General features: G+C 49.3%; 1 protein-coding gene and 1 pseudogene across 5 annotated transcripts in view; one reads left to right on the top strand and one right to left on the bottom strand.

Moving 5' to 3' along the window:
• LOC122926156 overlaps positions 1–21,971 on the bottom strand; it is a 354,925-nt pseudogene that overhangs the window by 188,576 nt on the left and 144,378 nt on the right.
• PPP1R12C (protein phosphatase 1 regulatory subunit 12C) overlaps positions 5,233–21,971 on the top strand; it is a 104,009-nt gene continuing 87,270 nt past the window's right edge. For 2 of the 5 annotated variants that reach the window (XM_044281702.1, XM_044281701.1), the window contains exon 1: positions 5,233–5,787. In XM_044281702.1, the coding sequence (XP_044137637.1) occupies positions 5,455–5,787 (333 nt within the window). In that variant the 5' untranslated portion in view covers positions 5,233–5,454. The remainder of the gene's footprint in view (positions 5,788–21,971) is intronic. The other 3 variants (XM_044281700.1, XM_044281704.1, XM_044281703.1) reach the window with 3 other exon arrangements.

Here is a 21,971-nt window from a genome sequence, read left to right as displayed (position 1 = left end):
AGATTCCCATCAACCATAATCGGAGGAGGAGGCAAAGGCGAGGGTACAATGGGTTGAACATAAGGTTTCAATAAGGACTTATAAAAAACATTATGGATCTTCCAAGTCTGAGGAAGATCAAGACGTAGGCAACAGGATTGATGACAGACAGGATTTTGTAAGGCCCAATAAACCTAGGACCCAACTTCCAGGAGGGAACCTTCAATTTGATATTCTTGGTAGACAACCACACCAGATCACCAACATTCAGGTCCGGACCAAGCACACGTCTCTTATCTGCCACACGCTTATATCTCTCACTCATGCTCTTTAGATTATCCTGAATCTTTTGCCAAATAGATGACAAAGACGAGGAGAATCTGTCCTCATCAGGAAAACCAGAAGACCCCTCGCCCGAGAAAGTCCCAAACTGCAGATGAAACCCATATGCACAAAAAAATGGTGACTTATCAGAGGACTCCTGACGACGGTTATTTAAAGCAAACTCAGCAAGGGACAAAAAAGAACACCAATCCTCCTGATTCTCCACCACAAAACAGCGCAGATATGTCTCCAGATTCTGATTGACGCGCTCTGTCTGGCCATTCGACTGCGGGTGAAAAGCAGAAGAGAATGACAACCGAACCCCCAAGCGAGAACAGAAAGCCTTCCAGAATCTGGAAACAAACTGCGTGCCCCTATCAGAGACTATGTCTGAAGGAATACCGTGCAATTTGACAATGTGATCAATAAATGCCTGCGCCAGCGTCTTAGCATTGGGCAAACCAGGAAAAGGGATGAAATGCACCATTTTGCTAAAATGGTCCACCAACACCAGAATCACAGTCTTCCCCGAGGAACGAGGCAGGTCCGTTATGAAGTCCATGGACAGATGTGTCCAAGGACGGGAAGGAATGGGTAAGGGAAGGAGAGGACCTGATGGCCGTGAATGAGGGACTTTGGCACGAGCGCAAGTCTCGCAGGCTGCCACAAAATCCTCAACCGACTTACGAAGCGCAGGCCACCAGAATCTCCGAGCGATGAGATCCACTGTGGCTCTTGCCCCCGGGTGCCCAGCAAGGACTGTATCGTGGTGTTCCTTAAAAATCTTGTGTCTTAAAGCGAGAGGCACAAACAACCTCCCAGGAGGACAAAGATCAGGAGCCTCTGACTGGGCTGCCTGCACCTCTGCCTCCAATTCAGAAAAAAGAGCAGAGACACCACACCTTCGGCCAAAATGGGACCCGGGTCTTCAAAATTCCCGCCTCCCGGAAAACAACGTGACAGGGCATCTGCCTTCACATTCTTAACCCCGGGGCGGAACGTGACAGCAAAATTAAACCTAGAAAAGAACAAAGACCATCTGGCCTGTCTCGGGTTCAGACGCTTGGCTGACTCCAAGTAGGCCAGATTTTTATGGTCAGTAAATACGGTAATAGGGTGTCTGGCTCCCTCTAGCCAATGGCGCCATTCCTCAAAAGCCAACTTGATGGCCAACAATTCCCTATCTCCCACATCGTAATTTCTCTCTGTGGAGGAGAGTTTTTTCGAGAAAAAGGCACATGGTCGCCATTTGGCAGGAGAGGAACCCTGAGACAAGACCGCCCCCACACCCACCTCAGAAGCATCAACCTCAACTATGAAGGGTAAAGAAATATCAGGTTGCACCAAGATGGGAGCGGAAGCAAAACTCTCCTTGATATTAGAAAAAGCCTTATGCGCCTCTACTGACCAAGAAGAAAAATCTACCCCCTTTCTGGTCATATCAGTGAGTGGTTTAACAATAGAGGAATAATTCAAAATAAACTTCCTGTAATAATTGGCAAAGCCCAAAAAATGCATCAGCGCCTTCTGATTCTCAGGAAGCTCCCACTCAAGCACAGCGCGGACCTTCTCGGGGTCCATGCGAAAACCAGAAGCGGAGAGAAGAAACCCCAGAAATTGAATTTCTGGAACCGCAAACACACATTTTTCCAGTTTCGCATATAATTTATTCTCCCGCAGGATGAGCAAGACCTGACGTAAATGTTCCTTATGAGTTTTGAAATCAGGAGAAAAAAATCTAAATGTCATCCAAATACACTGATACAAATTTTCCCATCAAATAATAAAAAATGCTGTTCACGAAATGCTGAAAAACAGCTGGGGCATTCATCAAACCAAAAGGCATAACCAAATTCTCAAAATGGCCCTCAGGGGTATTGAAGGCCGTCTTCCATTCGTCTCCTTCTCTGACCCTGACCAGGTTGTATGCCCCTCTTAGATCTAATTTGGAAAAGACTTTAGCCCCAACAACCTGGTTAAACAGGTCCGGGATCAGAGGAAGCGGATAAGGGTCACGAATAGTGATACTGTTCAGCTCCCTGAAATCCAGACAAGGTCTTAAAGAACCATCTTTTTTCTTAACAAAGAAAAAACCAGCGGCAACAGGTGACTTCGAGGGTCGTATGTGTCCTTTTCTCAGACTCTCAGAGATATAAGCACGCATAGCGATCCTCTCAGGTTGGGAAAGATTGTATAAACGAGATTTAGGCAGCTTGGCGCCTGGGGTGAGATTAATAGGGCAATCGTACTCCCTGTGCGGGGGCAAATCCTGAACTCCACTCTCAGAGAAGACATCCGAAAATTCAGAGAGAAAAGATGGTACAGTCTTAGTAGAAACCTCAGAAACAGATGTCGTAAGGCAATTCTCTCAGCAAAAGTCACTCCAAACATTTATTTGCCTCGCTTGCCAATCAATGGTGGGGTTATGTTTAGTGAGCTAGGGTAGCCCCAACACTAGAGGAGTAGGCAAACCGCTAAGGACGAAACATGACACATCCTCAACATGAGCATCACTCACAATTAAACGGATATTGTGAACTATGCCCTTTAATGATTTCTGAGAAAGTGGAGCGGAATCAATAGCAAAAACAGGAATATCTTTTCCCAAAGTGCATACCTGGAAACCATGAGTTATTGCAAATTGATTATTAATGACATTGACAGCTGCTCCACTATCCACAAAAATCTCACAAAAAATGCTCTTGCTCTATAGCGCCACCCTAGCAGACAGGACAAAACGGGAACTACAAGCAAACGGAAAACCTTCAATTTCCACCTCAACCCTGCCAATAGTAACAGACGGAACATTTTTAAAAGATTTTTTCCTCTTTGTTTCTTTATTACTCCCAGAAAACTGCCTGAATCTCCTAGAGGGACAAACATTTGCCAAATGATTTATACCTCCACAACAAAAACAAACCCTCCCATGCGGGCTGAATCTTCAATTGTGAGAAGCAATCAACCCCAGCTGCATGGGCTCCTGCTCAGAAGGGGCTGACAGCGACCGAAACCCCTGCGCACAGAATGAGACCGCTGCACTGTCCCGGGACTGAGTATGACAGGAAGGAGATATCTCTCCTCTCTCTCTAAGACGCCTGTCAATACGAACGGCCTGAGACATAGCAGAGTCCAAGGAAATAGGCCTCTCATGAAAGGCAAATGCATCTTTCAATCCCTCTGAAAGACCATGGCAAAATTGACTTCGGAGTGCAGCATCATTCCAACCAGTATCAGCTGCCCATCTCCGAAATTCTGAGCAGTATATCTCTGCGGATTGTTTACCCTGGCATAATAGACGTGCCCCCTCCGGCAGCGAAAAGGCCCAGGACTGAGCGTTACCCCTGAGCAGCGATATAATGATCCCCACCCTCCGTTCCTCATCACCAGAGGAATGGGGAAGAAGGCGAAAATGGAGTTTGCAAGCCTCTCTAAAACGCACAAAATTCTCACTACCCCCGGAGAACATATCCGGGAGCGAGATCTTAGGCTCAGAACAAACTCCATGAACGCCAGCTGAACCGGTCACTTGAAGATGAGAAAAAGTCTTACAGAGATCAGCTACCTCCAATGAAAGACCCTGGAAGCGTTCAGCCAAAAGTGAAACCGGATCCATGCTTGAGACGGTTTTGGCGGCTTATAATGTCACGGACGGTGTACAGGAAACAAGACAATGCAACATGCATATATGACTCACTGGATCCAAAGCTAAGGAACCAAAAGGGAGACCCCTGCACAAGACCTGAGACTTTCCCTGGCTGCTCAGCCTATGCAAAAATCCCAAAGGTGGATGGTTGCATATCCACGTACCTCGACTATATAACACCTGAACACCCTACAATAGTGAGGGGACACGACCACCGGCTCCCTACACCAGACACGGAGGGAGTCAGGGTCACCTGGGATCCAGCAAACAGAAAATAACAGATAAATGTACAGCACTTAACTTAGTAGCAGACTGGGAAATAGGATCAGCATGCACACACACTCCAGGAAGAAGTATAAGCCGCCCAGTAATGCATTATGGGGCGGAATTTAAAGGGATGCAATCAGTCCAACTACATGACAGCTGAGAGAGGCTAACGAGATGAGGAACTGAACACCACAACAAAGAAAACTCAAGGAGGAGTTTCTGAAAGGCTTCTGTCAGAGCTTCTCAGCTGTCTGGTTGTGACATGAAGTATTTTACACTGTGATTTTTCTACAGAAATATCCTCCAGAGTATCCGTGCATTATACACGGCGTGAATTGTAACTGCGCTGGGTGTACACATTGGGGGTCGTTTCTCTTCTCCCTGCGCTGCCGGAGGATGCCCTGACTGGAGTGGATTTCAATCGTCATTTACACCAGGAAACTGGCATAAATGTTAGTGAATGATGCCCCGCACGGCCCCGCCACTCCCCAGAGTCTAGCGTGGCATAAAAACACTGCATGCACCTACATTTAGCCGCGTGGACCTGTAAAACGTCGTAAAACAGGCCTGTGCAACTTTTTTTTTTACACCAACTGGCGCAGGGAGACTATAACCCCCAATGTCTTGGTGCGGTTTTTACTGCTGTTATCCAAAATTGGGGCCACAGCGTGTAAACCCAACTGAAGTGTGATTTATCGCGGCAGGCAACCTGACACCACGGCAAGCCCACTAGCTATAATTACAGGGCATTGGTGTGTGGTGTTTTTCAGAACACAGCATGCTACGGCGTTTTCTTTTTAGGCATTTTTCACACAGGCTTCCCTATACGGATTTAAAAACGCCACAAAAGCGTGTGAGAGACCTAACCCAGTTATATGTAATGCAGTACCCGCCGCGTCCCACAGGTGTCGCTGTGCTCGCACTGTATTTGGAGCACCAGCGCCCTGCTTTAATGCGCAGCCGCAGTAATACAGCTTGCCCGTCCCCAGGATAACACTCCTTACTGCACTAGAAAGCTGTTTCTGGGTTATCCATAAAAATTCTGTATTTCGAACGTAAATTAGACAGGACCACAAGTGTCCTAAACGGAACTACAACTCCCTTTGCGCCGTGCGGGCGCAGCCTGGTGACGTCATCACGCAGAGCAGCAGTCTGGCGGCAGGAATCTGAGGCGTTAAGGGCGGAGGAGAAGAAGGGGGGGTTCAGGCGGCGGCGGCATTAGGGAGCGACATAAACAAAACATGGCGGAAGGAGCTGCCGCCGCTGCGCAGGCTAAAGAGAGGCGGAAGGAGCAGCTCCGGCAGTGGGCCCGCTCCTGTACCAACCAGGAGGCGGCCGAGCCCCGGTGGCAGCGGCGCAGGAGGAGGACTGGCGACGGGAAAGACGAGGATGACGGGGAGCCGGGCTCCCGGGGAGAAGGGGATGGCCGCACTGTGCGGTTCGAGCGGGCGGCCGAGTTCCTGGCAGCCTGTGCCGGAGGAGACCTACTGGAGGCGGGGGAGATGCTGAGGGGGGAGGCCGGGAAGGAGATCATTGACAGCACCAACACGGACGGCATCAGCGCCCTGCACCAGGTGAGAGGCTGACCGGAGGTACCTACCTACTGCTGACCGGAGGTACCTACCGCTGACAGGCTGTGTGCCTACCTACTGCTGACCAGAGGTACCTACCGCTCAGAGGCTGTGTACTTACCTACTGCTGACCGGAGATACCTACCTCCCGCTGACTGTGTGTGTACTTACCTACTGCTGACCAGAGGTACTTAGTGCTGACAAGCTGTGTGCCTACCTACTGCTGACCGGAGGTACCTACTGCTGACTGTTTGTGTACCTACCTACTGCTGACCGGAGGTACCTACTGCTGACTGTTTGTGTACCTACCTACTGCTGACCGGAGGTACCTACTGCTGACTGTTTGTGTACCTACCTACTGCTGACCGGAGGTACCTACTGCTGACTGTTTGTGTACCTACCTACTGCTGACCGGAGGTACCTACTGCTGACTGTTTGTGTACCTACCTACTGCTGACCGGAGGTACCTACTGCTGACTGTTTGTGTACCTACCTACTGCTGACCGGAGGTACCTACTGCTGACTGTTTGTGTACCTACCTACTGCTGACCGGAGATACCTACCTCCCGCTGACTGTGTGTGTACTTACCTACTGCTGACCAGAGGTACCTACCGCTCACAGGCTGTGTACTTACCTACTGCTGACTGTGTGTGTACTTGCCTACTGCTGACCAGAGGTACCTACCGCTGACAGGCTGTGTGTACTTGCCTACTGCTGACCAGAGGTACCTACCGCTGACAGGCTGTGTGTACTTACCTCCTGCTGACCAGAGGTACCCACCTACCGCTGACAGGCTGTGTGCCTACCTACTGCTGACCGGAGGTACCTACCTACCGCTGACAGGCTGTGTGCCTACCTACTGCTGACCAGAGGTACTTACTGCTGACAGGCTGTGTGCCTACCTACTGCTGACTGGAGGTACCTACCGCTGACAGGCTGTGTGCCTACCTACTGCTGACTGGAGGTACCTACCGCTGACAGGCTGTGTACCTACCTACTGCTGACCGGAGGTACCTACCTACCGCTGACAGGCTGTGTACCTACTGCTGACTGGAGGTACCTACCTACTGCAGGCCAGAGATGGGCTGTGTGCCCGCTGGGGGCAGGATTTGGTCAGTAGGAGACTTGCTGCCCCCGCAGTCTGTGCCCCTCGTCACCCGCATCTTCTGAGGCAATTACTCCCTTGTGGCTCCCCTCAGGATAGGACCGCCTTGTAGAGGTTCTGTCCTGATGGCTTTTAGGGTGACAGGTGGTGGACACCTCAGTGATGTCTGGTGACAGATGTAAGGCTGCCCTCCGGTATCTCTCCATCCCTGCCAGTCTTCATGATGAGAGGGATCTCAGAAGGTAGGTTGCTGGGGTCCATATGAAGCTTGTAGAGGAGCTGTCAGTGTTACCTGCGAGAGCTCCACGTATAAGTAACGGGCGCCATGCCCACAGTCCCCAAAGCAGTCCCTTTGTATGTCAGAGTATGGCCCTTCTTGTGAAAAGGGCCTGTTGGCATTAAATGTCTTCCCTACGGGACCCCCAGTAATTGTCCGCCGCCTGTGAGGAAACGCGGCGGTGTTGACTTTCCCTGCAGCGACACCAGCATTTCGCTGTGCCCATTCATATCAGTGGATTGTCTGTGGGCAGGGGCGAGCTCCAGCCACCACATCTGTCACTCAGAGCAGAGTCACAGTGAAGCTCCGCCTCCTCGGCACTTGCTGGAGCAGAATCTGTCATCAGAATTCATATTCACACTGCTCCTGATAATAAAAGCTCCACAAAATGAGTTTGCACTGCTCTCCACTGCTCCCTTTATACAGACAATCCACTGATATGAATAGGCACAGTGTAATGCTTCATTTACCCTGTGGTGGCGCTGCAGGGAAAACCAACACTTACTGCCATGTGCTGTCAGCAGTTTAGTTTGGTGAAAGACTCCAACGGCTCCCTTTTACTACAAGACTGAGAGCTACTCTGTGCTCTGTCCTGAACAGTGCACCCTGCTGGATTGATGGGGTACTGTGTTACATGGGTCTGCTGATAGGTGAGTGCTGCGCTCTCCCATCTCCGGCAGTGAGCGTGCTTCACCGGCACTCCGTTCAGAGGGGGACATGTGCTGTCTTATCATCCACCAGCTTCAGTTATCCCCTTTCCAATCTTCTGACTGAAATAACTCATGTGTACAAAAATGGTGAAAATAGGCTTTCTAAAGTAGAAATGTTCTTAACCCCTTTCTGACCCTCGCTGTACATGTACGCACATCGGGAAGTGACTTCCTGACCTGCGGTCTCTCGATTGGCGGCAGGGGCCTGCCTGTTCCTGACACTAAAGACTCGGATGCCGTCACATTACCCCTTAGATGCCTCGGTCAATGCTGAGGAAGTTGTAAAGCCTCAGTGCCTGCCAGCTACAGAGGTCTACGAGCCCCAGCCCACAGGGAAGGCCACCTGCACACAACCACGTCCAGTTTGCGATCCGCAGAATATGGATGCCGCTAAGTGCATCCCACAATTTGCACTGGTCCCACTGTAATAGGCCTATTTTTGTCTGCAGAACAGAGAAGAATAGGACGGGTTCTGTAATTTGTGGCCTGGGCGCATGGATGACCTTCCTGTGCTGTCCGACCCATGGAGGCCCTAATACTGACCGTTCCAATGCAGTACAATACAGACCCCCTAGAAGTTAACGTCCCCTAGTGGGACAAAAATAACAAGCAGTAGTGTTTTCTAAAAGTAAAAAAAAAAAATTGCCCTTTTTTCTCCATCATCAAGCCATTGATTCCTTGAGGGTGTAGTTTCTAAAATGGGGTCTTTTATGGGTGTTTTTTGTTATATACGCCTCGCAAAGTCACTTCAAATCTGAATTGGTCCCTAAAGGGGGTTTCTGAGGTTTTCTAACTGACCTATCCTCTGGGTCGGTGGCGGTCTGGCACCCAGGTCCTGTGCCGATCAGGTGTTTGAGAAGGCCGAGTGATGCCACGTAGCTTAGGAGCAGAGCAGACCCATAGCATTTTCCTAGAAAGCGTAGTAGAGGTGGCCTTCCCTGTAATGACTATTATCTGTCCTAATAGCAGAGGAATATACATTCACAAAATAGGGAGTTTTTTCAATTTTCTGTGAAGTTGTGAAGAAAGTTTAAAACATGTCGACTCAAATGTACCCCTGACTAGTGTGAAGTACAATGCGTCACGAGAAATCGTCTGGATAAGTAAAGAACATTTCGAAGATGTTACCACATAAAGTGACGCATCAGATTTGGAAAATGTATCTCTTGTCAGGAAGGTGAAAAATGGCAGAGTCTGGAAGGGGTTAAGGGTCCGACCTGACCGTGTTTCTGGCTGCATGCATCCAAGCTACACCCACCACCAGTGGGGGAGATGCTCCGTTGGGCCATACCCTTAATGTCCGTGGACTTTCCTGATATGATGAGTTATGAAGATGAGGCGGCCCCGGTAGAGCCTCTGTCTGCACAGATGTGGCACATCCTGGCAGCTTACTCACTGTCTTATCTCTGCAGTTGGTTGGAGAGTGCTCGGTGACACCAGGAAGGAGCTGTCACCGGAGTCCTGAGAGCTCCGGCCTTCACTGGCTGACACGTGCTAGTGAGGCCAGGACGGACCTACATAGCTGAATGTCACAAGGTTTCGGTCTCCAGTCTGTGCTTTATGGTTCAGGATTTTATCTCCATTATAGCTATAGAAAAACTCTTCTCATACCTTGCAGGAGAATGGGCATTGTCATCAGTCAGGCCGCCGTGTTGTGATGTCACAGCCTGACAGCCATGCTTAGAGAGGGTCACCCTGCACCACCCTGACATTGCCAGGCAGTAGGGTGACCAGAGACTGGCATTAAAGAGGCTGAGAATGCAACCTGCAAAACCACAGGTAAGGGTCCATTCACACGTCCGTAGTGTATTGCGGATCCGCAATACACCCGGCCGGCACCCCCATAGAACTGCCTATTCTTGTCTGCAATTGCGGACAAGAATAGGACATGTTCTATTTTTTTTCCTGAGCCGCGGACCGGAAGATTGGCGGCGCGGTCCGGAAATACAGATGCGGAGAGCACATAGTGTGCTCTCTGCATTCATTCCGTCCCCATAGAGAATGAATGGGTTCCCACCAGTTCCGCACAATTGCGGATGTGTGAATGGAGCCTAAAGGGGTACTCCACTTTAAATATATTCATGACCTATCCTCAGGTTGTAGGCGCACAACAATTGCTGCGGCGAGCATCACACAGCAGCATCCAGACTGAATCCGGACCCATTCCCTTCAGTGGTCTGTGCCCAGGAGCGTTGTTTATCAGCGATCATCTCTGCATTCAGGAAAAAAATCACAGCATGTTTTATAGTGTGTGTTTTTCACGCAGTCCTGGCTCGGTAGAAGAATGGGGCATCTGGATACAATGGGGCAGATTTATCATACCTTCACTCCAGAATTCTCTCTTCCAAACGTCGCAAAATGGGCCTTTTTATGACCTTTTGCACCCGCTCAGAACTATTTTGCGTCACTACACTCCAGTTTTAAAATGAGTAGACAAGTGGGCGTGGTCAGGTATGTTAATGAGCTTCACTTCAGATTTATCACTCAGACGCAAAAAAAAGGTTGCAATCTGACTCCAGTAGCAGGGCGGAGAAGACTAGACAAGTGGTCGGTTAAGGCTCCATTCACACGTCCGCAAAATGGGTCCGCATCCTTTCCGCAATTTTGCGGAAAGGGTGCGGACCCATTCATTCTCTATGGGGACGGAATGTGCTGTCCGCATCCACATTTGCGGATCCGCACTTCCGCATCCGTGCTTCCGTTTCCGCAAAAAAATAGAACATGTCCTATTCTTGTCCGCAATTGCGGACAAGAACAGGCATATTCTATTATGTCGGCAATGTGCGGTCCGCAAAATGCGGAAAGCACATTGCCGCTTTCCGTGTTTTGCGGATCCGTGTATCCGCAAAACACATTGCGGACGTGTGAATACAGCCTTAAGGCTACATTCACACGTCAGTATTTTTCTATATCCCGAATTTTGGTCCGTTTTTTGCGGATCCGTTCCTGAAAATGTTTCCGTATGTCATCCGTTTTTTGCGGATCCGTAAAAAACGGAAACATGTATAAATTTCAATAAGCAAATAAAGTTGTTTGGATTTCTCTGAAAAAAAATTGAAAAAAAAAAGTGAATAAAAGTCTAGTTATGTGTATGGGTTACCTCCAGGATTTAATTTCCAGGAACGGAATCCGCATAAAACAGATGACATACGTATAGACATACAAATGTCTTCCGTTTTTTGCGTATCCATTGACTTTGTATTGTACCAGGATCCCATTTTTGCGGAAAAGAATAGGACAAGTTTTATATTTTTTTTGGACATGCGGAACAACGGAAACGGACAGCACACATTGTGCTGTCCAATTTTGTTTCAGGACCCATTGAAATTGAATGGGTACAGAACTGGTCCAGATCTGTTCCGCAAAAAACGGAACAGATCAGGAAAGAAAAAACGGACGTGTGAATGGACCCTAAGAATGAGACAAATGTACTAAGTAACATGAGACATGTGATGAATGTGGCATAAAGTGCTCCAACGCAGACTCGAGCAATATATCCCTCTCATGGTAAATTCTGCCGATGTGGTTTTTTCACTGATGGTCACTAGGAGCGGAGTTGTTGTTCTATTGTTTTCTTCACACGTGTGTAAAATGCATGCGATACGGATACAATCTGGATGGAAAAAACGCACACACAAAAAGCAATCGCAGACAAAACTGACTGAACTTGCGTGCAAAACCATCAATAGTTTTTCCTAAACAGACCCTGAGAGAATCCGTACCGCTCCTGTGACAGGCAGAAGGGTTTCATTTGTGGTATTAAATTGATTGTATTAAAGGAGTATTACCGTCATATAGTCCTATGGCATCTCACTAGGATAAGCCAATTTAAATCCCCATGATAGGCTGTCCGTAGCTTTATCAGCGGGCTTCTGGCCCCGTGCACGCCGCCGATCAGCTGTTCTGTGTAGCTCCGTCAGTATTGCAGTGGACAGCGCTCGTCCCATTGAAGTCTATCGTAGCAGCGCTGCAGTGTTCACGGCGCTCTAACTCCAGAACGACTGATTGGTGGGTGTATGGAGTGCCAGACCCCGGCCTATCCTGAGGACAGGCCATCAGTTCAGAAAGGCAGGACAACCACGTTAACATTGTGATAGGTTCAGCGTCTGGGACGCACAACTTTCCCAAGAACGAGGGATGGCCGTCCCCTCAGCTTTTTCGCTGCACAGCCGCGCTTCCACTTGTTGTACAGGGAACTGCAACACTGCTCCATTTAAAGGGCGCCTGTCACCATGTAAATGCCGTGCAGTCTGCAGGCAGCATGTTGTAGAGCTGGAGGAGCAGAGCGGGTTGGGTCCTGTTATAGGCCAAGTCCAGGCGCAGTGTAAACTGCAGCAGTTTACAGTACAATACAAGTGGCAGGGGTTTTCCGAACCTCATAACATGTACCAGAAACATTCTGAATGGAAATGGGAGCTTGTTGCAGCCTTTCGAATGGACAGCGTGCTCATTCTGCTGTGTAAGCCCATGCAGATAGTGCTGTGTTTGCAGCACGATGGATCATCACCGGCCTTAGTAATGCTCTTCTTCATGCAGTAACGGTTACGGAGTTTTCTGTTCTTCTGTTATAACTTCTAGAAATTAACTGGATGTTACTAGTTGGGGGGGGGTGGTATCCTTTCACATGCTGACAATGTCAAATCGGTGCAGGCAGGGTAAATGTCCTTTTTAAAGGGGTTATCCAATACTGTAAAAATGTCCCCCATATGCCGGGCCCCTCACAGCAAATATACTTACCCCGCTCCCTGCACCGCCGCTAAACTGTCAGCACTGATGGAGGATCTCGTCCATCAGCGGCCTCCCACTTTCTTATAGGGGATGTATCGAATGCACAGTCCATCCTCAGTGCAAGTGAATGGAGGCCAGCGATGGATGGGATCCTTCAGCGCCAGCATACAGGTCAGCGGACCAGCGCGTGAAGATTAATTATTCTAAACTATCGGACAGCAGTGCTGACAACTGCATGTATGTTCCCGGTACATGTGCGGCTAGTAATACAATCTAGCCATGCTTTAGTGTTCTCCATACTGTTCAGTCTGAATCCTGTCGGCATATATTACATTTGGGAGCCTGCATATCAGTCCATCAGATGTTCTGGCGCTGAACCTTCTAGCTGTTGCAAAACTACAACTCCTAGCATTTCTTGGTAGGCGCTACATAGAGCTCAGTGCAGAACAGTACTGACTAATACGTGTGCAGACGGAAATGTACCCTATGTGAGCCCTGAACGTTATCCCTTGTGTGACCTTGTGGTAGGTTGGAGCCGGTCAGAGGCCAGAGCTTGGGTTAGTTGCCACGGGCCCCAAGGCCTCTCTTCTCTAGGCGGCGTGTTGGCTCACGGGCTAGAATATTGGTTGTGTAGAAGAGCTCAGTACAAACTGACAAATCTGGAGAAAACTTCCATTAAAGAGGTCAGTCCTGTGTCCGTCACTCACTGATCCTTCATAATCACCTTAGAGTGTTTAACCCTGCAGTGTTCAGATCAGATTAGCCATAAAGCAGGATCCGTGATATGACAACGTGCATGAAGCCCACAACTTTGTTGGCCGGTATTGTACGATGCATGCTTAGCTGGCCTCTGAATGCTCTGCTCCATCCACCTCCACGGGACTGCTGCCGTGTTTCAGTGACGTTGGCAGTAACTGGCATAGCCGTATATGGGTGACTTGAATTTTCCTGCCAAGATGTCTTGAGGCTCGCCAGTTGGAGGCAAGCCTATCGTACTTTATGGTGGAATCGTGAGAAATGGCACAATGGTGTAATTGGCTTTAGTCTTAGTCTTGGTCTGCTTGATCACGTCTCCTTTTGATTTTTCCGTGGGCAGAGCTCTGTGTGAATGTGCCTTTAATTGACCTGAATGGCACTGAGCTGCCTGGCACAGCCACATTCACATGTGTAGGGCTCTGCCAGTGTGACACCCCCCCCCCCCCCCCCCCACCAATCAAGCATCCATGGCTTAATAAGTGGCAGTGTAGACACATGCTTTTCCTGCAGTGAGGTTGACGGTGACAATTAGTCCTAATGCAGGGGAAATCAGCGCCTATGTTATGGTGTCGGAGGATATTGTGCACCATAGTGTAGGCCGGACAGTGCCTTGTGTAGGACCTAGAAGGGATACATTCAATTTTCCCGCTTGAGACTACGGACAAATGGAAAAAAGTTTGGATGGCCGAAAAGGACAGTTTTTCTGCAGACCTTTGGCGACTTTTTGTGACTCAAGTTTGACTGTCGCCAACGAATGGCCGATATGTTTGTAAAAGTTGATCTGCTGTAGGGCTGCAACGATTAATCGATGTAATCGATTATATTCGATAACTGGATTCGTTGTCGACGAATCCAGTTATCGAATAATCGCCGATTCGTTGCTATTCGGGCGGGCGGGCGGGCGCTGCATCTTTATTTTACCTTTTTACAATGACGCTCCCGCTCCTGTAACAGCCAGGCAGAGCGGACGGCGGCGTAACGTCACTCAATCACGTGACGCGCCTGCTCCGCCTCCTTCATTCATGAAGTGGGCGGAGCAGGCGCGTCACGTGATTGAGTGACGTTACGCCGCCGTCCGCTCTGCCTGGCTGTTACAGGAGCGGGAGCGTCATTGTAAAAAGGTAAAATAAAGATGCAAGCGCCGGGGCTGTTAGGGGGAAGGGGGGTCTGTGTATAGCACTGCTATGGGGAGGGGGGAGGATCTGTGTATAGCACTGCTATGGGGAGGAGGGGGGGTCTGTGTATGGCACTGCTATGGGAAGGGGGGTCTGTGCACTGTTATGAGGAAAGGGATCTGTGCACTGTTATGCCCATAACAGTGCACATATCCCCCTCTCCATAACTACGCCGTCCACAGATCCCCCATAAGTGTCGTCCACAGATCCCCCATAAGTGTCGTCCACAGATCCCCCATAAACGCCGTCCACAGATCCCCCATAAACGCCGTCCACAGATCCCCCATAAACGCCGTCCACAGATCCCCCATAAACGCCGTCCACAGATCCCCCATAAACGCCGTCCACAGATCCCCCATAAACGCCGTCCACAGATCCCCCATAAACGCCGTCCACAGATCCCCCATAAACGCCGTCCACAGATCCCCCATAAACGCCGTCCACAGATCCCCCCATAATAGTGTCGTCCACAGATCCCCCATAAACGCCGTCCACAGATCCCCCCATAAGTGTCGTCCACAGATCCCCCCATAAGTGTCGTCCACAGATCCCCCCATAAGTGTCGTCCACAGATCCCCCCATAAGTGTCGTCCACAGATCCCCCATAAGTGTCGTCCACAGATCCCCCATAAGTGTCGTCCACAGATCCCCCATAAGTGTCGTCCACAGATCCCCCATAAGTGTCGTCCACAGATCCCCCCATAAGTGTCGTCCACAGATCCCCCCATAAGTGTCGTCCACAGATCCCCCCATAAGTGTCGTCCACAGATCCCCCCCCATAAGTGTCGTCCACAGATCCCCCCCATAAGTGTCGTCCACAGATCCCCCCATAAGTGTCGTCCACAGATCCCCCCCATAAATGTCGTCCACAGATCCCCCCATAAATGTCGTCCACAGATCCCCCCATAAATGTCGTCCACAGATCCCCCCATAAATGTCGTCCACAGATCCCCCATAATAGTGTCGTCCACAGATCCCCCATAATAGTGTCGTCCACAGATCCCCCATAAGTGTCGTCCACAGATCCCCCATAAGTGTCGTCCACAGATCCCCCATAAGTGTCGTCCACAGATCCCCCATAAGTGTCGTCCACAGATCCCCCATAAGTGTCGTCCACAGATCCCCCATAAGTGTCGTCCACAGATCCCCCATAAGTGTCGTCCACAGATCCCCCATAAGTGTCGTCCACAGATCCCCCATAAGTGTCGTCCACAGATCCCCCCATAAGTGTCGTCCACAGATCCCCCCATAAGTGTCGTCCACAGATCCCCCCATAAGTGTCGTCCACAGATCCCCCATAAGTGTCGTCCACAGATCCCCCATAAGTGTCGTCCACAGATCCCCCATAAGTGTCGTCCACAGATCCCCCATAAGTGTCGTCCACAGATCCCCCATAAGTGTCGTCCACAGATCCCCCATAAGTGTCGTCCACAGATCCCCCATAAGTGTCGTCCACAATTTGTTTTAATATGGCCTTTGAACATAATTTTTCAAGTAAGATCATATAAACCTCTGTTTTGTAATTTTGTCGTTTTTCCCGATTAATCGATTAATCGTAGAAATTAATCGGCAACTAATCGATTATTCAAATAATCGTTAGCTGCAGCCCTGCCTGGTTTCTGCTCGTGTTCCCCATGTAACTTCTTACAGCTGCATCTTGTACCAATCCTCTTACTTCTGCTATAAGTAGGGGTGCACCGAAATTTCGGCGGCCGAAAATATCGGCCGAGAATGCACCTAATCTGTTTCTGCCGATATTTTTACATATCGGCCGGAAATAGCGGGGAGGGACTGGGAGGAGGAGCTGGGGGCCGGTGCGTTCACTGTGCTCCGCCCCCCAGCTCCAGTAGTTCTAAAATGTTGTACAATTAATAAGCATTCTATTCATTTGGCCCCCCTCTGCAGTATTACATTCAATACAGCCACATCCTACTCACAGGGCTGTGCTGGCCGGCCGGGCAGACGAGCGGCAAGGTCACGACTGACGTCACATGCCTGCGCCGCCTCCTTCATTCAGAAAGTAGGCCCGGCACATGACGTCAGTTGTGACGCTGCCGCTCCTCTGCCCGGCCGGCCAGCATTAAGATGACAGCCCTGTGAGTAGGATGTGGCTGTATTGAATGTAATACTGCAGAGGGGGCCTCATGAATAGAATGCTTATTAATTGTACAACATTTTATAACTACTGGAGCTGGGGGCCGGAGCACAGTGAACGCACCGGCCCCCAGCTCCTCCTCCCAGTCCCTCCCCGCTATTTTCTATTAATCTATTAATTGTACAATGGGGGCTGTGGATGGCACTGTTATGGGGTGGGGGTCTGTGGATGGCACTGTTATGGGGTGGGTGGGGGTCTGTGGATGGCACTGTTATGGGGTGGGTGGGGGTCTGTGGATGGCACTGTTATGGGGTAGGTGGGGGGGTCTGTGGATGGCACTGTTATGGGGTAGGTGGGGGGTCTGTGGATGGCACTGTTATGGGGTGGGTGGGGGTCTGTGGATGGCACTGTTATGGGGTGGGTGGGGGTCTGTGGATGGCACTGTTATGGGGTGGATGGCACTGTTATGGGGTGGGGGGGGTCTGTGGATGGCACTGTTATGGGGTGGGTGGGGGTCTGTGGATGGCACTGTTATGAGGTGGGGGGGTCTGTGGATGGCACTGTTATGAGGTGGGGGGGTCTGTGGATGGCACTGTTATGAGGTGGGGGGGTCTGTGGATGGCACTGTTATGGGGTGGGGGGTCTTTTAAAAGTATTTGGGCAAAAAGGCAGTTTCGGTCAAGGGGTATACTGAATTTTCGGTTTCGGACCAGAATTTTCATTTCGGTGCACCCCTAGCTATAAGGTTATGAATAAAGGTCTATCTTACCTGTCAGATGTGTCCCTGCACTATCCAACACCAAGTTGTCCTTTATTCATAAACTTCTAACAGTGATAATAGAGTAATGCCAAAACATAATCATAAGAATGAATGACCATTTCATCTGAAATACAATTACTAATACAATACTAAAACAGACATGTCTGGAGTGAAGACAGGTCCTCTTTAAGGCCTCATGCCCACGACCGTAGTTTTGGTCCTTATCGCACATGCACCCATTCGTTTCTATGGGTCCCCAAAAAAACGGGGACAGCGTACGGATGTCATCCATGTGGCCGTTCCCAAAATTCTAGAACATGTTTTATTCTTGTCCGTTTTGTGGACCAGAATAGGCATTTCTAGTGACGGGAGTGAGAACATTGTGATGCGCGCACAGCCGGTATCTGGATTCTGCAGCCTGAGACAATTTATAATTTGGGTTTTGGGAAAACGTGGTAATAAATGTGTGACCTGGGGCACGTGCGGAGACTTCTTCATGTATCTCAGTGTGAGACAAGATGGGGAAAGTGTCCTGGAAGTTTTTATGAACAGGTTTGCCGGAGGGGGTGTCACGTGTGCTGCGGCTCTCAGGATTTGTCCTTATGTTACAAATGATCCTTTCTGCCCAGTGATGGTTAATGTTTTATTACTTGCCCCAGGCGTCCTAAAGTGAGGAACAGAACTGGTTTTAAATACAACTTCACAAATTCTCAGGCTCATACATGTGAGCGCCGGCAGTGTAATACCACATGTGAGATTTCAGAGTAGTGGATGTTCTTGATTTTGGGAAAGCTGGGTGACATCTAATTCTGCTCTCCTCTGCTGGCCCCTCCATCACGGAATTGACTGCGTTCATCCCTGTGCACAGTATTGGGAGAAAGCTGTCAATCAGCATCATGGGATTGATTCTATAAAAAGTACTGCAAGAAAAGAAGTCACCCGCAGTGGAATGAGGGTCTCGGTCACCGCTGTGTGCTGCCCTCCGCTACCTGCTGATGGTTTCCCTCTACTGGTTGAGGTAGCGTGTCATTCGATGTGCCAGCGCTGCTGGATCTGGGATAGTCATCACTCCAGGATGTGCTATACTTGCAGGGTCTCTCGTGTTTCCATGATTCATGCAGCTTCCTCCGATCTCTGATCCTCTCCACACCCCATTATTTGTGTGTCAGGAACCGTGGTCTCCTCGCTGATGGCTTTCTGTTTGGTATTTTTGAGGTTATATTAACGAGTTGTTTCATTACAAACATTCCAGCATAATAGGAAAGACCCGAAAAATACAGAGCAGGCGTATGCATGCACATGTTTAGGCCATGTTCACACTGTCTAGCTTCTGTCAGGATTAAATGGGTAATCCCTTCTGGTATCTGCCATCAGTGTTAGATGGGTGCAGGTCCCACGTCTGAGACCCACCCCTATGTCCAGAACAGGACCCCCAAAGTGAGTAGAGAGCAACCGTTCTTGCCTGGCCACCTGTGGGGGCTCAGCTATAGTCCAGAACTCCCATAGTGATGACTGGAGAACATGCCGCGTGTTTGCAGTACACTCTCCTTCGCTTGGGGGGGGGGGGGGGGGGGGGGGGGGTTCTCTAGATATGAGACCCACTCCTATCTAACATTGATAGCATATCCTCCTAGTGATCTGTCATCAATGTCCCAGATAGGCTGACCCCTTTAAGGAGCGGGATCTACTGACGAGCCACAGATTAGCTCCATTGAATGACAGTGGGGGCAATAAGTGTAAAGATTCCCTGACCGGTCCATGACGGAAACTAAATTTGAATTTCTGCCATGGACGCTCTAAAATGTCCACAGCGACCAATGAGGGAAATACTCTCATCTGTAACCTTACGGCCTCATGCCGCATGGGTCTGTGAGTGCTTTATGTCCTCATTTAGTGGAGCATGATGGGCATATTGCCGGCACAAAACGGTCTGGGTTGCTGTATATTGATGCTTATGACCATTCTTGTCATTTTGTCTGCAGTCCTTTATCACCTCTGTTGACAAGTCGGTGGTCATTGAACCTGACACAGTGGGGGCTCGACCAGCCCGGCCTGTAAGCATGCATGTATGACTTACACACAGGTGGAAGGTCTTGTAGTTGGGTGGACAGAGCACTGTGCCAGGGCAGGACAGCTGTGCTATATGAATTTACCTTCTTTTGGTGCAAGGGCTCATCAGCACAACAAGGCTGCCCGTTGGGCATCACTGAAACTGTAGATTCACTAAATTGCACTGCGCCCATAATATGAAAAACTAGTAATCCTAAATATAAGAAAAAAATGATGAAATGTATGCTGTAGAACTCGTGCCCGTGTGTATAACGGAGAAGCTGAGGAATCGCCTTCCACAAGGACGGGCTCCTCTTCGGCACTGCTGTCCAGAGCTGCCTGTCGCTGCCATTAAACTGAGAAGGATAATTCTGCGGGGGGCATAGATTTTGGAAATACCTTGCCTGCTGCCGTGGACATTGGGAATGAGGACTACTCTAAATGTCTCCTGTCCGTAACCCTACAAAAGTCAGCCTCTCCCCCCTCCTAAAATGTCTAACAGCAAGGAGCAGTCTGTAAGATGAACGTTGGGTTTTCCGTTGGACTGGCTGGACATAATAAACCTAGCAGTGGCCTCATGTCTGCGGTGGTCTTGTTATGTAGACATAGATTTTAGGACCCCTGCACATGTACTGCTTTCTGCCTTGCACAGTTTTCCAGCAGGTTGCCATGTTTTTTCAGTGCAGTTTTCTGCGGATTGGAAAGGTGCAGTGAATTGAACCTACGCCCTGTCCAAGAACTGCAGCATTTGGCTGTAAAACCATGTGTGCAATAAACCGTGTACAGGCAGCCAGTCTCTTGGTACATTGGCCGTACTAGCGCCATTTTTGTGGCGCTCATCCTGCAGGTTGTGTACTGGATTCTGATCTGTTAGATGTCTAACTCCGTGCCGTCGAATATTGAACCCGTTTATAGCAGGAAGGTGCTCATCTCGTGTGAAAGGACTTTAACTCCTTCACTGCTGGGGTTCTGTGATTGTGAAGTCGGTTTATGGTGTGAACTATGACTTGGGAGGAAGCGATCAGCCGGACCTTGAACGCTCCACAAGTGGCGTAAAATAATGATATTTTTTGGCTTTGAACTTGGTATCTGTATTTCTGGATAGTTTCTCGAAGGGTACTTTCACACTAGCGTTATTCTTTTCCGGCATTGAGTTCCGTCCTGGGGGCTCAATACCGGAAAAGAACTGATCAATTTTATCCCCATGCATTCTGAATGGAGAGGAATCCGTTCAGGATGCATCAGGATGTCTTCAGCTCAGTCATTTTGACTGTTCAGGACGGAGATAAAACCGCAGCATGGTACGGTTTTATCTCCGTCCAAAAATACTGAACACGTGCCGGATCCGCCATTAATTTACATTAAAGTGTGTTAGTGCCGGATCCGGCATTAAGTGTTCCGGCAAAACTGATCCAGCATGCGCAGACCGAAAAAATGCAAACATTTTTATACCGGATCTGTTTTTCCAGATGACACGGGAGAGACGGATCCGGCATTTGTTAGACTGATCCACATCTGGATCCGTCCGACAAATGCCATCAGGTTGCATACCTTTTGCCGGAACTGCCTGCCGGAATTCTCTGCTGCAAGTGTGAAAGTAGCCTTATGGCCCCTGGCATCTAATTTTTTACTCTTGTATTTGTAAGGGTACCTTCACACGTTGTGGAGAATTCTGCCACAAAATCAAGACTTCTACCATGTTATCCTATGGGAACCCAATTCTGCAATGGAAAACGCTGCAGAAACATCTGCAACAAAATCCACACTGATTTTGTGGCACATCTTTCCTCAACATTTTCTACTGCAGACTCCGTTTGGATGGAGAGGTTCTTATACAGGAAAGCTGCACCATATCGCACCAAAAACTCCTCCACAATCCTGCCGATTTGCTGGCAGAATTTTCCGCAGCCTGCAAAGGCACCCTATTAGTGTTGGGGCTCATGCACACGAACATATTTTTCTTCCGTGTCCGTTCTGTTTTTTTAATTTTATTTTTGTGGTCAATATTCATAACCATTCACTTCATTGGGTGTGGCAGAAAACTGAAATGACTCCATATGCCCAGGCTCCTCACACACAATGTACTTACCGGGCTCCCTGTCACCCGCATCACTCCTGGTCCCCACACAACCACCTCTGCTTCTCCCCGTGCGCGGATGAAAACATCCGTTGTTGGAGGTGGGGGGGGCTGGGGGCAGCCAAGGGCAGGTGGTGATGGGGACGAGCCTCCCTAGCATCAGCTGGGCATATGGGGTGCATTTCAGGGATCAGATAACCCTTTTAATTTACACAAAGGATCAGTAATCACAGACAGAATAAGGCGGGCTTCTGTGGTGTCTGGAGACAACCACTAATGTATTAATGCACACATTAAAGTCAATGGATGTGTGCTGTCTGATACACTGACATGTGAAAGACTCCTTATACGGACCATTTGTAGAACGATCCGTTTTACGGTGACACCATATGACCGCCCATGATGTGCCTGTGGGTTCCAGATAGAAACTGTGGGGGAATCCATGTGCTGGTTA

This window comes from Bufo gargarizans, chromosome 2, assembly GCF_014858855.1.
Source record: "Bufo gargarizans isolate SCDJY-AF-19 chromosome 2, ASM1485885v1, whole genome shotgun sequence".
NCBI classification, from domain to species: domain Eukaryota; kingdom Metazoa; phylum Chordata; class Amphibia; order Anura; family Bufonidae; genus Bufo; species Bufo gargarizans.
This window is presented reverse-complemented; position numbering and strand designations above follow the sequence as displayed.